The sequence below is a fragment of the Polyodon spathula genome, chromosome 17, assembly GCF_017654505.1.
Source record: "Polyodon spathula isolate WHYD16114869_AA chromosome 17, ASM1765450v1, whole genome shotgun sequence".
Lineage (NCBI taxonomy): Eukaryota > Metazoa > Chordata > Actinopteri > Acipenseriformes > Polyodontidae > Polyodon > Polyodon spathula.
Genome location: NC_054550.1, coordinates 19,550,846 through 19,566,483, shown reverse-complemented (window position 1 = coordinate 19,566,483; position 15,638 = coordinate 19,550,846). Strand labels below are relative to the sequence as shown.

The 15,638-nt window shown below is 36.6% G+C and overlaps 1 protein-coding gene across 6 annotated transcripts in view; it reads left to right on the top strand.

Moving 5' to 3' along the window:
• Positions 1 to 15,638, top strand: part of LOC121330142 (alpha-(1,6)-fucosyltransferase) — a 286,595-nt gene that overhangs the window by 215,592 nt on the left and 55,365 nt on the right. For all 6 annotated transcript variants that reach the window (XM_041276439.1, XM_041276437.1, XM_041276438.1 and 3 more), the window contains 2 exons: positions 2,696 to 2,814; positions 3,807 to 3,969. In XM_041276439.1, coding sequence (XP_041132373.1) covers positions 2,696 to 2,814; positions 3,807 to 3,969 — 282 coding nt within the window. The remainder of the gene's footprint in view (positions 1 to 2,695; positions 2,815 to 3,806; positions 3,970 to 15,638) is intronic.

The following is a 15,638-nucleotide window of genomic DNA, read 5'->3' as shown; positions in this document are numbered from 1 at the left end:
GACTGCAAATTCCGTGGGGGCCTGCAAATTCCACAATTTGGAACAGCCAAATTAACAGAACCTTGAATCTGAACATGCATAAACCCTGTAACAAAAAAGGAAGCACAGCTGTTTAGTTGTCAAGATGTTGTCATACTTCTCCTCTCCCATTTCCTCCTCCTTTCCTCCTTTGCCATGCAGAAAATGTAAAAACACTTTGGTTTTAAAGCCTCAAACTTAAAATAGTTAAAATTTCAAGTAACAAGGGAACAGTCAAGATAATTAGAAGTATGACAGTGCATTGTTTAAAACTATTTTTTTAACAAGATTAAAATAAAGATGACTGTTAATTAGGAACATTTTAACTTTTCAACGTGTAAAGCAAGCTATTCTCTTGAGCTATGCACTCTACAATTGCCCTATTTATGTCTTTCTGAGTCATTACTGCCATGTGTTAGTTAAATAATTCCCCAGTATATTAATAGTTTAATGCTTGTCATTAGGGTCCCATTATATTCCCCAGAAGATTCTGTAACAGAACCATTAGCAGACCACATCATTACCATTATTTATATATTTCCTGTTTATTCACCACAGAGCTAAACAGATTTAAATACTGTTTATTTGTTAGAAAATATACATGACAAAAGTCATTTTGAAGGGGGTTGCAACACGTTTGAGAAGAATGGCTATGAACATTGCCAATGCCCTCTCCAATATAACGTGTTGTTGGTGGATTATTCCAGGAGTGACAATAGGCTATGAAAGTGGTACTTCAAGTAAACAGATATCACCGTGTGGATCATTAGATGCGTGGTTGAAAAGATGATAAGCTTATATATAAAAGCAGTGGGATTCATTACAATAAGCTTGCAATACGTTACTACAATAAGATATTGCTTCAGTCTGATGAGTCTTGGAGATAAAAAATGTGTTAAATGTAGAAGTCATGGTTCCGAATGGTTAAGCGCACATCAGAAGGTTATTTAAGCAATGAGATGCAGAGGTCGCGCAAGCCTTTAAAAATGTGCATTTGTGGCTCCCGATTGGCGCATCCAGTAAAGGCGCTCTGCGTGGAGTGCAGGATGTGCCTATAGACTGGACGTCGCCGGTTTGAGTCCTTTGCCGACCGAGGATGGAAGCTCCCAGGGGGGTGGCGTTCAATTGGCCGAGCACCACCCGGGAGGAGGGAGGGCTAGGTTGGCCAGGATGTCCTTGGCTCACCACACACCAGCGACCCCTGTGGTCTAGCTGGGCTTGCCTGTAAGCTGCCCAGGGCTGTGTTGTCCTCCGACGCTGTAGCTCTGGGTGGCTGCATGGTGAGTCTGTAGTGTGTAAAGAAGTGTTTGGCTGACGGCAAACACTTCGGAGGACAGCGTGTGTTCATCTTCGCCCATCCCGAGTCAGCACAGCACAAAATTAATTGGACATTACTAAATTGGGGAGAAAACAATAAAAATAATTGGCGACCACTAAATAAGACAATAAAAAAATGTGCATTTGTAAAAAGCATACCATCTCAAAATCTGCGTTTTCAACTGTGACATCTGCGTTTTTACATATTGCATCAACAAAATTAAATTATTTTCCAGTGTAACTATTTCAGAAAACAAAGTTAACATGCAAAGCAGTACACAGTATAAATAATGGTAGTAGAAATAAACATAAAAACAAGCTTACCATAAAATGTTTTCTTTTGAAAATCCCCCGTTGACGTGAAAATCAGTGTTGTAGAAAATCTACCAATGTCTCTGCGGGTAGCTATCACCATCATAACTATTTACAGTTTTGCTGTTTAAAAGTTCTTTAATTTTTCTTTTAGCACCCACGTGCTCTTTCCAAATCAAAGTTTTAATATTCTCAGGAGCTTCCATTGAAATTTTCAAGTTTTAGATGATCCTCACGTAAATGAGAGCTTGCTGGTCTGCCCTCTGTTCTGACAGCTAAAACCCTGTTCTGCGATGTGCCTGCCTTTCTGCATGTTCTAAGTAACATTGTTGCTAGGTAATTCACTCCCATTGGCTCTAGCGTATACCAAACAAGAGTTTAAGATGCTTTGTTGGGATGAAGATTATTAATTATTAAGTAATTAATTTAAAGTGAAATAGATTTTTTTTGTTTTTCAGAAAGCCAGTCATTTAAGTATTTAACAGTCCAATTTATGCCATTTGTCCAATTAATGTCATTTCGAGTTTTTTTTTTTTGTCACTGTAAAGTGAGTGCGCGGTAGTAAAGGAGACAAGAGTCAAGAAAGGCAAGAGTTGGATGGTTAAGATATCACATGTACTAATGTAATACTGTCGAAAAATATTAAAATATCCAGTTAAAAATGGAGTCAATTTCACAAAACGACAGCTGATACCAACTTAAAGGAGTAAAATAAAACTGAATGTCTGACAACTGCATCCGTCCGAAGTTACAAAAAATGGTACGTACTACAAATAGAATACCAAAACAGCGTTTAAAATATCAAACTGGTTCATAGTGCAAACTGATATAAACTGGAAGATATGACAAGACAACTCCGTGACAGCAGGTATTTTGACAGGTGCTTTCTTTGGTTATGGTGGCGCAGTGATACGTGGTTAGCACATAGTTCCTAATCCTGACATTGTGTTGGATATTGGAACAGCTTAGAAAACTGATGGACCACTGAGAATGCAGAATTCTACTGAAGGAACATTGTGTTCTAATCTGTATGTTTCTTCTCTTGCAGAATCCCTGAAGGTCCCATTGATCAGGGCCCTGCCTCGGCAGGAAGAGTACGGGCGCTGGAAGAGCAGCTCATTAAGGCCAAAGAGCAGATCGAGAACTTCAGGAAGCAGGCTGGAGACGGTCAGTCCAGAGTCTCAACCCACACGTTGTGTCTGAATACCACTAGCACTTTGCGGCATTCCCTCGAGTACTGCTTTATTTACACAAACAGCTTCCTCCCACGTGACGCTACCAACAATGGTAGCGCACGGGGAACATACTTCCAGCGTACAAAAAGCAAAAATAAACACTGTACAAAAAAAAATCCAAATAAAGTTGCCATGAAAATGGCGTGCGCTACTCCACTAACAAAATGGAGGTCCCTCTTCCACACCTGTCTGCTATACTGGGTGGAATCTTCTATCTTGAAACTAAATTCCTGTTGCTCAGGCAGTTCACCCAACTCCAACCTTGGATATATGCTTGGTCTCCATTAGAGTTCCATTAGGGGGTCGCTTCATTTCCAGAACCCAGTCGTTTCAGCAGCACAGACAGACCAATGTTTGGGCAGGAGCAGCGCTCAGACCTCTATGACTAACAGCAGCCCTGATCTGTATAATCGGGACCCTTTTATTCCTGGTGCTCTGCTGCACCACACCCACCTGCTGATTAGCAGCTCGCAGCTGATAATCACACACACGCTGATAAACACAGCAGGCAGGCTGCTTCACACAGAGTGTTAAAAACGAATCCCACTATTATTTATTTCTACCATCACAACACTCATATTTACAATAAACAATCACCTTATGTGCTTGGCCCCAGACCCACTACAATAGGAAATAAGACTTATCTTAATACATGTATTTATGTTGCTTAGGTATGTATTGTTTTCTGTTTAAGTTTATATCCTGGATAATAAGTCATTCTATCCCTGTGGCCTCTAGAACTCTCAGAATCATGTCTAACCCTCCAAGTACACCAGGCACACCAGAGTGTAACTATTAACCTGTCCCCCTGCAACACTCACCTCCAATTATAATTACTAACCCACCATTGACACACTCTTCTGTGGTTGCATTTCAATGTTTATTTATTGCTTAAATCTTTTTTTTTTTCTTTCTTTTTGGCAGGTCCTGGAAAAAATCAAGAGATTTTACGGCGCAGAATTGCCAACGGCGTGACGGAGCTGTGGTATTTCATCCGTAGTGAATTAAAGAAAGTCACACAGATGGAAAGAAGTGATCTACAGAAATATACAGCTGGGTTATTGGAAGATCTTGGACACCAGCAAAGGTACTTAAATTGGAAATTATCAATTTATTAATTTCAACTACAATTTTGCCAAACCGAAACTAACATTTGCATAAAATTCCAAACTGAACAATACCGAAAAAAAGATACAACTGAACCGAAACAAAGTCGGTGGCATTTTCGTGAGCTGGTCCCTTATTAAGGTATATATGGTAACATAAATCAACAGTTACGACACAACAGATCTTTTTTCTTTCCAGATTTCTGAACCAGTTTGTTGATTAAAAAGGTGCTGGTGCTTGTACTAGCGGGCATACGCAAACCGGTATACCCAACCTAAACCTCTTGTTAAAAAAATGCATCCTAAGAAGTGAAAAGATGAAGCTGGAAGTTTTTAAGTCTGTTGCATTCTGTGTAGACCTAATAAAAACAATTCAATAATAAATAAGTTAATTAAATAATTAAATAATCAGCAAAAGTATTGAAAGTAGTGCTGTTCGATTCCAATTTTTTTGGAGTCAATTCCAGAATCGATTCTAATTTTGAGAACTGGTGGAATTGATCCCAGGAGTCGATTCCCAAAAGCTATTCCAGCCGATTCAGATTCTATAAAAAGCCATTCCACCCAATTCCGATTCCATTCCATTAAAAAAAGACATTCCTGTACACTTTTCTGTAAACAAGTATATTATTTTATATATATATATATATATATATATATATATATATATATATATATATATATATATATATATATATATATATATATATATATAAACTATTTACAAAAACTAAAATAAATAATAAAACCAATAAATTATTTAGAAACTAAAAACTAAAATAAACAATAACAAGCTCTAATCCCCCTTACACAGAGCAACTTTTATACATTTGTTTAATAGAATTTGACCCATTTATACAATGACATATTAACTGGTGCAACTGTGGTGCTGAAACAGTGCCACAACTTGTTTTGCTCCTAGAGAGGAGTGTTTTTTTTTTTTTTTTTTTTTTTTTTTAAATAAGCTGGCCCAACTTAGAAAAGACCCTTTCACTTGGAACAGAAGTTGCAGGGGTGCACAGATATTTCTTACAAAGTTTAACTAAAATGCTAAATTTTGTACCTTGAGACTTCCAAAAGTCAAGTGGACATGATCTCCTCAGGGTACTGGGGAGTCTCAGGAACATTCTGACTTCAGACACAACATCTAAATTTGGATGTTGCTGTGTCACTTGTAATATTAGAAAAAGGAACAGGTTATTATTTTTTATTTCAAATTCAAATAATGAGCAAAAGATGGTATTAAGCAAATTCAGTTTTAAGATTGTGAAAAAAAGACACAAAGAAAGGTACAATATTGCAATCTGGAATTACCAATCCTTTGACTATAGTAGATAAAATCTGACAGTTAACTAATTCAGATGAAAAGTATGAACTCAATAGGGTCACAATTAACTTTTCCTTACCTTGGAATCAAACTCTGCCCAAACATCAGGGCTTCCATGGTGCTTCCATGATCATGGTGCTGTTTCAGCAGCAGCTGGAGGACCAGAGGCTTCTGGAAGCTGGAACTGGTTTGCTTCATTGGTCAGTGCCCTTATCGCCATTTCGGCATTTTCCTCGTTTCCAAAGGCAAGTTTTTTAAATCTGTCCAACAGCATGGCCGCAGCAAGGAATCTACAAATGGATTTAGAATAACTATGAACACAAAAGAAGAAGTCAAATGTAGGAAACTACATAACTGTTTATGAGTGCCATTGCATCCATTTTGGAAACAGGAATAATTACTTATGCCAAGTATAAAAAAACACATTCTCAGACAATTACTTTATAATTTCTTATTTTTTCTAATAAGAATAGCAGAAGGAGTTTGTACTGTACCTTGTGCTTTCATAGCTGCCACATCACTTGCCAAGGCACATATTCAGTGCATCAGATATACTGTGACCAATGGAACCTTTTTGGAATTGTTGGCACATTGTCACAGTATTTCTCTGTAGATTTTGGACCAAAATGATCACCTTGGAGGCAGTTACATTCTGCTCATCCGAAATCTCCTCAGTTATAAACAGAAATGGTGTCAATACCTGCATATAAGAAATGAGTGGAAATCATGTATAAACATTACTTTCCTCTTCAGGTTTAACATTAGTAATCATTATTAATGATTTATAATTTCACTTTTATATAACAATTAGTTTGTTAAGAGTCACTTTTATTGAAAGTGATGTTTTATTCATCCTAAAGTAAATGTAAATTGTTTAAATAGAAAATAATAAAGAGGTCAGATTTACCTTTATTGCATCTTCCATTGCTGCCCAGTCCTGTGGAAAGATAGTGGGAAGGGATGCCTCTAGTGTAACTACTGCTGCTGAAAGGGATTCCTTCAGCGTCACAAATCGTTCCAACCTTAGAAATGTGGAGTTCCATCTTGTCTCAACCTCTTGCATTAGCTTCAGTTCCCTACTTTTCTGGTCTCGCTGTAAACTTGCAAGCTTCTCCTTTGCAACTGTGTTTGACCAAAAAAGCCAACAATTCTTCTGACTTGTCTCTTACTTCAGCAAGTTCTGGAACTGCAGCCAAGCTACCTTTCACAATTAAATTCAGAGTGCGGACAAAACATGGCATATGCCAAAGGTTCCGTTTTTTGACTGCTAAAATCATGTTTGGCCCATTGTCGGTAGTAATGCACTTGATTTCACCAGATAACCCCCATTCTAGAATAATACTGTCCAGACATGTAGCAATAGCATCTGCACTGTGTCGTTCCACAAACCTGAAAAAAGTTAATAGAATCACACTGAATAGAATCACACTGAAAAAAAATACAATAAACTTCTTAGAACTGAAACTTTAAATATTTAGAATTAAAAATACACTTATTGTGTATTTATTATTTTAACATTATCAGTCTAAAAGCTAATGGCATAAAAATGGCAAATTCAAACGCAAAATTATGTTATATTTTTCTTCAAAGCCTACTTTTTTTTTTTTAATAAAAAAAAAATATATACCTGTATACATCCAGCAATTTGCAGATAATCTTGAAGTCATCAGACATGTCACTGCAAGACAGGAGTCTGTACCTACTGAGGTCCACATGTCAGTGGTGAGTGACACAAATGGAATGGCCTAGAAAATACAATTAAATAAATTAGTTCTCTATTCACATGTAATTACTGCCTCACCCCTGAAAATGAGTAGTTTTTCGAGATTTACAATTATACTGTAAATACAGTATAATTCTAAATCTAGAAAAACTTCTCACTTCTAAATCTTTTGTAGTCATCTTTGTATTACTTTAGTATAAATACATGTTAATTTGGATTCATATGTTGTTTTTTTCTGACTATGTGAACGAAAAGACACACATTTGCCCATTTTCCCATTGGAAATAGTGATATTTTGAAATATCACTGTCCTGGTCACAAAAGCAAAGTTTGTGGGGAATAATAGCCATTTTCTATACTTTTGAGGCATAAGAAATTAGGAAATAACACATACTGCCCAGGAACAAAAAAAAAAAAAAAATTGTTACACAGTGTAATTGAAGTATTGTGCGATTTTATTTATTCATTTACTTATTTATTAGCACACACACCCTTATCCAAACCAACTTATAGAATTCAATGACACAAAATAATAACTAGTTCAAGTACAATATTCACTTATGAAACAAAAAAGTGCAATAAATAGTAAGCAACCAAATACAAAATGACAACCTTAAAATGAAATACTGGTAAATAAAGGACTCAAATTGTAATTCTTTATGCAGTTAAAAAATGTTTTAATTTGACTGCAATGTGTTTTAAACTTACTTACCTGCACAAGGTGTTTTTGTCAAATAAGTGCGAATGCCTTGCTGTGTTAGCTTCTTGCTGGGCGGAGGTGTTGACAGTGGAAGCTTCGCTTTTAGAGGGTCCACTAGAAACCCCAGATGCAACATTCTAAAACGATCAAGGTGTTTAAAGTTATCACCCTATGTATAGAGTACGGTAAAGGACGCCACGAGACCAGCTTATAAAGTCTTATTTATCCATGTATCAGCATATTGAAATAAAGAATTAACCTGTTTTAATATTCAACGTTTCTGATGAATGCATTCCGAAATACTTTGTTACATTGATTTAATAATATCTCCGACCCCGTTGCATTCAGGTCTCAACACAAATTTAAAAAACACGTATGAAGCTTAAGTGGACCAAATTACTTTACAAACTGATCAAAAGAAATCACATAGGCCTTTAGATATATAATTGTTGACTACAACTGCATCTTTAATTTAACAAATATAAACACACCAGCGTATCTTGTCCTCTGCTTTCTTTGGAATTATATGTTTTAAATGTTTAAGCAAGGCCGAAGTTGATTGATTATATGCAAGAGTTTTCTTGTAAAGCTGACACTTAACTTTTTTTTAGGTGTCCTCCAAAACAAAATACCTCCAAACTACTGATGTTTTTGTAGTATCTGCCATTTTCAAAGTTGAAACAGTTGACTCGACTGCGTACAAAAGGACCAACAACAGCTTTGTTTATTTCACTAATTGAAAGAAAATAAAATAGTAATCGAGGTCACAAAACATTGTCTACTTGACATAAAATCAAATAATTGGTTCTATTTTAATAATCTACACTCTGGGAGATCTAAATAAAAAATGTGCACACTACTACACACACACACACACACACACACACACACACACACACACACACACACACACACACACACACACACACACACACACACACACACACACACACACACACACACACACACACACACACACACACACACACACACACACACACACACACACACACACACACACACACACACCTGAAAAAAATTAAGAGACCACTGCAAAATTATCAGTTTCTCTGGTTTTACTATTTATACGTATGTGTTTGGGTAAAATGAACATTTTTGTTTTATTCTATAAACTACTGACAACATTTCTCCCAAATTCCAAATAAAAATATTGTCATTTAGAGCATTTATTTGCAGAAAATGACAACTGGTCAAAATAACAAAAAAGATCCAGTGTTGTCAGACCTCGAATAATGCAAAGAAAATAAGTTCATATTCATTTTTAAGCAACACAATACTAATGTTTTAACTTAGGAAGAGTTCAGAAATCAATGTTTGGTGGAATAACCCTGATTTTCAAGCACAGCTTTCATGCGTCTTGGCATGCTCTCCACCAGTCTTTCACATTGATGTTGGGTGACTTTATGCCACTCCTGGCGCAAAAATTCAAGCAGCTCGGCTTTGTTTGATGGCTTGTGACCATCAAGCAGCTCGTCTTTGTTTGATGGCTTGTGACCATCCATCTTCCTCTTGATCACATTCCAGAGGTTTTCAATGGGGTTCAGGTCTGGAGATTGGGCTAGCCATGACAGGGTCTTGATCTGGTGGTCCTCCATCCACACCTTGATTGACCTGGCTGTGTGGCATGGAGCATTGTCCTGCTGGAAAAACCAATCCTCAGAGTTGGGGAACATTGTCAGAGCAGAAGGAAGCAAGTTTTCTTCCAGGACAACCTTGTACTTGGCTTGATTCATGCACCCTTCACAAAGACAAATCTGCCTGATTCCAGCCTTGCTGAAGCACCCCCAGATGAGTCCAATTTTCAGCTTTGCCCAACACCTGGTCGTCTAATGGTTAGACGGAGACCTGGAGAGGCCTACAAGCCACAGTGTCTCGCACCCACTGTGAAATGTGGTGGAGGATCGGTGATGATCTGGGGGTGCTTCAGCAAGGCTGGAATCGGGCAGCTTTGGCATGAATCAAGCCAAGTACAAGGTTGTCCTGGAAGAAAACTTGCTTCCTTCTGCTCTGACAATGTTTTTGATGTGCACGAAAAAATTGCTCGTTTATGAGGTGTAACTCCACATGATAACAATAAAATAAAAAATGCATATAGAATATAAATAAGTAAGATTTACAAAGCAAAACAGATTAATTGCAGTTGCGTAAGTATTCAGCTTGTTTGCTACTTTAGCCCTAAATCATCTCAGGTACAAATGATTTGTTTGAAAAGTCACAACATTTGTGAAATGGTTTCAGCCTGTGTGTACTCAAAGTGGTTTAACTTGTAGATCATTTCCCTCTGGTATACAAAGACTTTCAAGCTGCAACTCACATAGTGATCAAACAAAGCAACCATGAAGACCAAGGAGCTTTTGAAACAAGTCTGGGATAAAGTGGTAGAGAGGCACAGAGCAGGAGAAGGAAATTCTAAAGGCGCTGAGTATCCCTCTCAGCACAGTAAGAAATGGACCCAGACACTACCCAGATCAGGTCGCCCTCCCAAAGTGAGCAACTGGGCAAGCAGGAAACTGGTCCAGGATGTTACTCTGATGCCAACAATAACCTTGAGAGATCTCAAGTTCTCTGTCTGAGATGTGAGTCAATGTTCACACATCAACAATAAGCCGGTCGCTACACAAAGCTGGCCTGTATGGACACAGGGCTCGCAAAATTTTGGTAATGGTACTTGTCCTCCGGACAGTCCATTGTCGACATTTAGTTGTCCAAAAAAATGTCAAGTTGCCCATAACTGACCTATGGACTTGTGGTTTGTACAAAGTACACTCTACTCAATATAGGTACAGTATCTCAGGGCTCATGCACTTTTTCAACATCAAAGTTCCATACTTTTTCCAGACTTCCATTTCTTTTTCCCAGACTTGTTTTTTAGTTAGTTTCTACTAGTTTTTTAATAGTTATCCACATAGGCAGGCAGCTGCAGAGCATTATAGCTTTTTGATCTAGAGCAGAAGTTGCTCCTGGTTTTCTAAAAGTATTTGTCAGAATCTGGAGGTGCATATCTAGCAAGAGACAATGCAGGTATGCAGAAGAGAAGTAAGATACAATCTAAGAAATGCCCAGTATTTGAGAACGATGTTGCATTGTTTAAAAAAGAATATACAAAGTTGTATACTGCAAGTACACTTGTGCCAAAATAGGATAGTATAATGGTACCAATAGTATACTAAAACAAGATAATTTTGGCACAAGTATACTTGCAGTATATTACTTTTTTGTAAGGGATGATACTGGATTCTGTCCAAACTTCTTTATACCCTCTGTTAAATGTTGAACACTGTGGGAGGTAAAAAATAACTAAAAAGACATAATAAATGTGCATGCATTATATATATTAAAATGTGCAAGTGTCGTGTATTAAGCATATAAGTCAAATACTAAACACAGTACACCTTCGCTATAACAACCCTGTTTGGATCCAAAGCCTTTCTTCGCTATTGTAAAAGGACAATCCAAAATGAACAATATAAACTGCAGGAGTAAGTTAAGGAAGTCACCTTGGATAAATGCATTAGTTAAATTATTAATAATATTAGAACTGTTTTATTCTTTGATTATCTTTATTATTACAGTATTTATCACTACTAGCACTAATAATAATAATAATAATAATAATAATAATAATAATAATAATAATAATAATAATAATAATGAGATTGTGAGTCAAAGTAGAATTATAAGTACATTACCCAATTTGTGGCATTCTGCATCCAGTATTCTGGCTATATCCTCTTCATTGAAAAATGAATAAAAGCGCATTAAAGTTTCAGTTTTGTTTGAATTGCAAATGTTAATTGAAATCATGGTTCCTTATTTAAAAAATAAATAAATAAATAAATAATATGTTGCTTTGCCGTGCCGGTTGCATAGAGCTGACAAGCCAACATCAGTAGCAGTTTGATTTTTTTTTTAATTTTAATTTTTAAATCATTGTTTAATCGTCGGTTTGGACCCCAGGCCGTTGCTGCACTCGGTACTGTAAGTTACAAACAAGCACCACACAGTTAAAATAAAAATTACCGGTACATTTTATAAATCACATTAAAGACATGAAAAAAGCGATGTCAACATGCTACGTGCTAAATCTGAGTCAGTGATAATAACTATCTTTTTTTTTTTTTTTTTTTCCTGGGTTGGGAAATAACATTAACGATTTAATAAAGGTAACAACAAGATAACAAAATGTGAATCATGGTGAGCAGAGTACTGTAGCTTGTAATTCCAGTCTGTAACCGTTTAAAAAAAAAAAAAATCATAGCCTTTAAAGTATTTACTTTGCCTGTCGTAGCGTCCACTTTAACCGTCGTTTCAGTGTAGCGACACGGTCATGTGACATATACCAGCGCGCTGACTAGATAGGATTGCTTGAGTTGTCAGGGGTGTTACAGCATTCCTCATGGGATTTGGTCTACAACGTGTTTTACTGGGGTGATCTGTGAGCAGAATCTCGATTGAGAAACCGCTGTTTGTTTTACTGGGGAAAAACATCCCTGTGTTTTACTGGGATGATCTGTGAGCAGAATCTCGATTGAGAAACCGCTGTTTGATTAAAGCACAGAACACCTTGTCCCGGAACGTCATGTTAGCGATTTTGCGAGCCCTAGGATGGATGGCAAGGAAGAACCCATTACTCAAAAAGCCTCATCTTAAATCACGTATTGTTTGAGAAGAAACATGTAGATGATACTGCAGACATGTGGAAAAAGGTTTTGTGGTCAAACAAGACAAAAATTGAACTAAATTCCAAGCGTTAGGTCTGGCGCAAGCCCAACACTGCACATCATCCAGTCAACACAATCTCAACTGTCAAGCATGGTGGTGGCAGCATCATGTTATGGGGATGCATCTCTTCAGCAGGGAATGGGAAGCCTGTCTGGATAGAGGGGAGAACCGATGGTGCAAAGTGCAGGTGAATCCTTGAAGAAAACCTGTTTGAGTCAGCCATTTCTGAAACTTGGGAGGAAATTCACATTTCAGCAGGACAATGACACAAAGTCAAAGCCACACTGGAGTTGTTGAACAAGAAGAGAATTAATGTTCTTGAGTGGCCCAGTCAAAGTCCTGACTTGAATCCAATTGAAAATTTATGGCGAGACTTGAAGATTGAAGTCCATCGACGATCCCCAACAAACTTATCAGGATTGGAGCAATTTTCCCATAAAGAATGGGCAAATATTTCACTAAAATGTGACATTAGTGGTAGGGGGTGAATGAGTATATATACTAGGTTTATATATTTTTATGGATCCACCACTGGTTAACTAAAATATACCGAAATGCCCGCCTCTTTCATATAGAAAAGTGTACCACCTTTGAAATGGTGGCAATCAAGTAAGATTTACTGGAATAATTGTGTTCTTTAAAGGGAAAGCATTGTCAGCAACCATTAACTTAATTTGCACAAAATAATAATTCTAGGATTTGGTCAATGAGTTTTAGAGCTGTATAATTTGAAAACATCAGTTATTTTGATTTCTTAACAGGCAGAAATGAAATTAAATACACTTAGAAAAAGATTCAGTTGCCACAGGCTAAGGCCGACTCCTGTTTGAAAACCGTTTAGTACCGTTACTGGTACTGTCGCAGCTAGTGAGGTTAAAATATATATATATATATATATATATATATATATATATATATATATATATGTGTGTGTGTGTGTGTGTGTGTGTGTGTGTGTACTAGATTTAACAGTGCACTCTGAAATATTCCAGGAGGTTAGGGCTGGGAACCTGAGCCTATTTCTCCTGGATTCATTCCCTACACGATGATAAACCATATAAATAATTCAGGGCTGTAATACAGTTTTCTGGCTATCACTCCAAACCTTTCAGTACCGATTACTAGGCCAAATCATATGTCAGTTCTGAACCTTTACCTAACAACGACAATAAAACATGGGTAATGTAGGATAATCAAGGGGCAATGGCATTGAACCGCCTTTTACAATACATGTTTTATTTTATATAACCTATAACCTACAATATATATATATATATATATATATATATATATATATATATATATATATATATATATATACACACACACACACACACACACACACACACACACACACACACATACACACATACACACAAGCCTGTTGTTATTGTTATCTCTACTTGACCTAGCAGCCATCAATTACTGTTTTGTACAAGAAATGCACCAGGGAAAATATCAGCAGCTCAACCTGGATTCTGTGCTGCGAGTGACACACACAAGAGAAATCATATGTTATTTCCATTTTATATTAAAAACTAGGGATGCATTGAATCTAGGATTCTGTTGCGGATTCGGCCCGAATAGCTACTTTTTGAGCAGGGTTCGGATTCGGCTGAATACTTAGGATTCGGTGAAACACACTAAACACGTCACTCAGCTGCCAAATGCAAACATACCCCCGTATGCAACAGCACATTCACATCACGTTTTTGATGGAGTAAAGATATGCAGTAAATCTGTAATATATAATAACGGCAAACTGTTGTAGACTTTAGTGCTTTGTTGCTTTGTCTGTCAAACATGTTCTAGAGACCGTACTGATATAAAAAAATAAATAAATAAAAATAACCGGTGCGCATATATATATATATATATATATATATATATATATATATATATATATATATATATATATATATATATATATATATAACTTTACTTTACAACTGTCAGATGTGCAAGGCGTTGTTGAACAATATGCTTTAGTAAATTAAATGATGTTATTGTAATGTGCCAGTACAAGTTGATTTATTTGGGAACTGGTGTGTTTTATTAAAATATTTTTAAAACCATTTGATATGTGTTACACACATGGTGCATTTAAATCAATGTGAGTTTTATTTTGCAGGGAGATTCAGATCACTTATCACTGTAATTTTTAACTTAAAGCTCTCAGATAGGGTTGTCAACAGGCTCCAGAATCTCGGGACACTTTAAGGCAGGTCAGGTTTTTTAACTCACCTCTTTAACTGCAATATGTTCAACATGTAAAGAGACTGTGAATTACTTCAGCAGTATAGTAAATTTATTTCATTGTTTAATTGTGGCGATTTCAAATAATTCAGCGACAGTTCTCACAATTCACACTCACTTTACTGAATACATTGCAGTTTAAAGAGGTGAGTTACAAAACCTGACTTAATGTGTCCTGTGATTCTGGAGTCTGTTGGCAACCCTGCTCTCAGATCAGGTGACACGGATTGAAACGTCATTAAAGAAAATAGGGGGTTACAGCAAAGATGCAGCTCTCCTTTCTTGTAACGGTAAAGTAAACGGTTCTGTATTTTGACATTTATGTTATGGCGGGAGGGGGCTAGCGGTAAATTGTGTAAGTTTCAAACTGAAATCTTGTTCAGGAATATATTTCCATTCAGTAATATAAGTGCTATTAACTAAAATAGATATTTAAAATGTACTGTGATAATGACTGCCGTCGGCAGTGGTAGGTATGAGTATAACCGCGGCAGTTCTAGTAGTCCATAAATGTACATTTTGTGTGTGTTTTGTACGACCCTTCTGCTGGTGATTACGTGATATTAAGTCAGAAGAACTGGATCTTGACTGCTGAAATCTCGTGAGCCACAAGCACGATCCCTGTTCAGGTTTATATCGGTTTTTACGGCTATTTTTATCGTGAGAAAGCGAATGACCCAGCCTTTAAAGTCGAGCTAACTGTAGAGTCGATTTTCATGTGCGTGTAAACCGAGCGAATGAGAGTACAAAAAACAGGTATGAAAATTGATCTTGGATTCGTACTGTAATTATTTATCATTTGTAAAATAATTAAATAAAGATTATGGGAAACAAGATAATGATATAATAATCAGTGTACCCACAGTTCTGAATTATTAACACAATTAAATGCCAATAACAA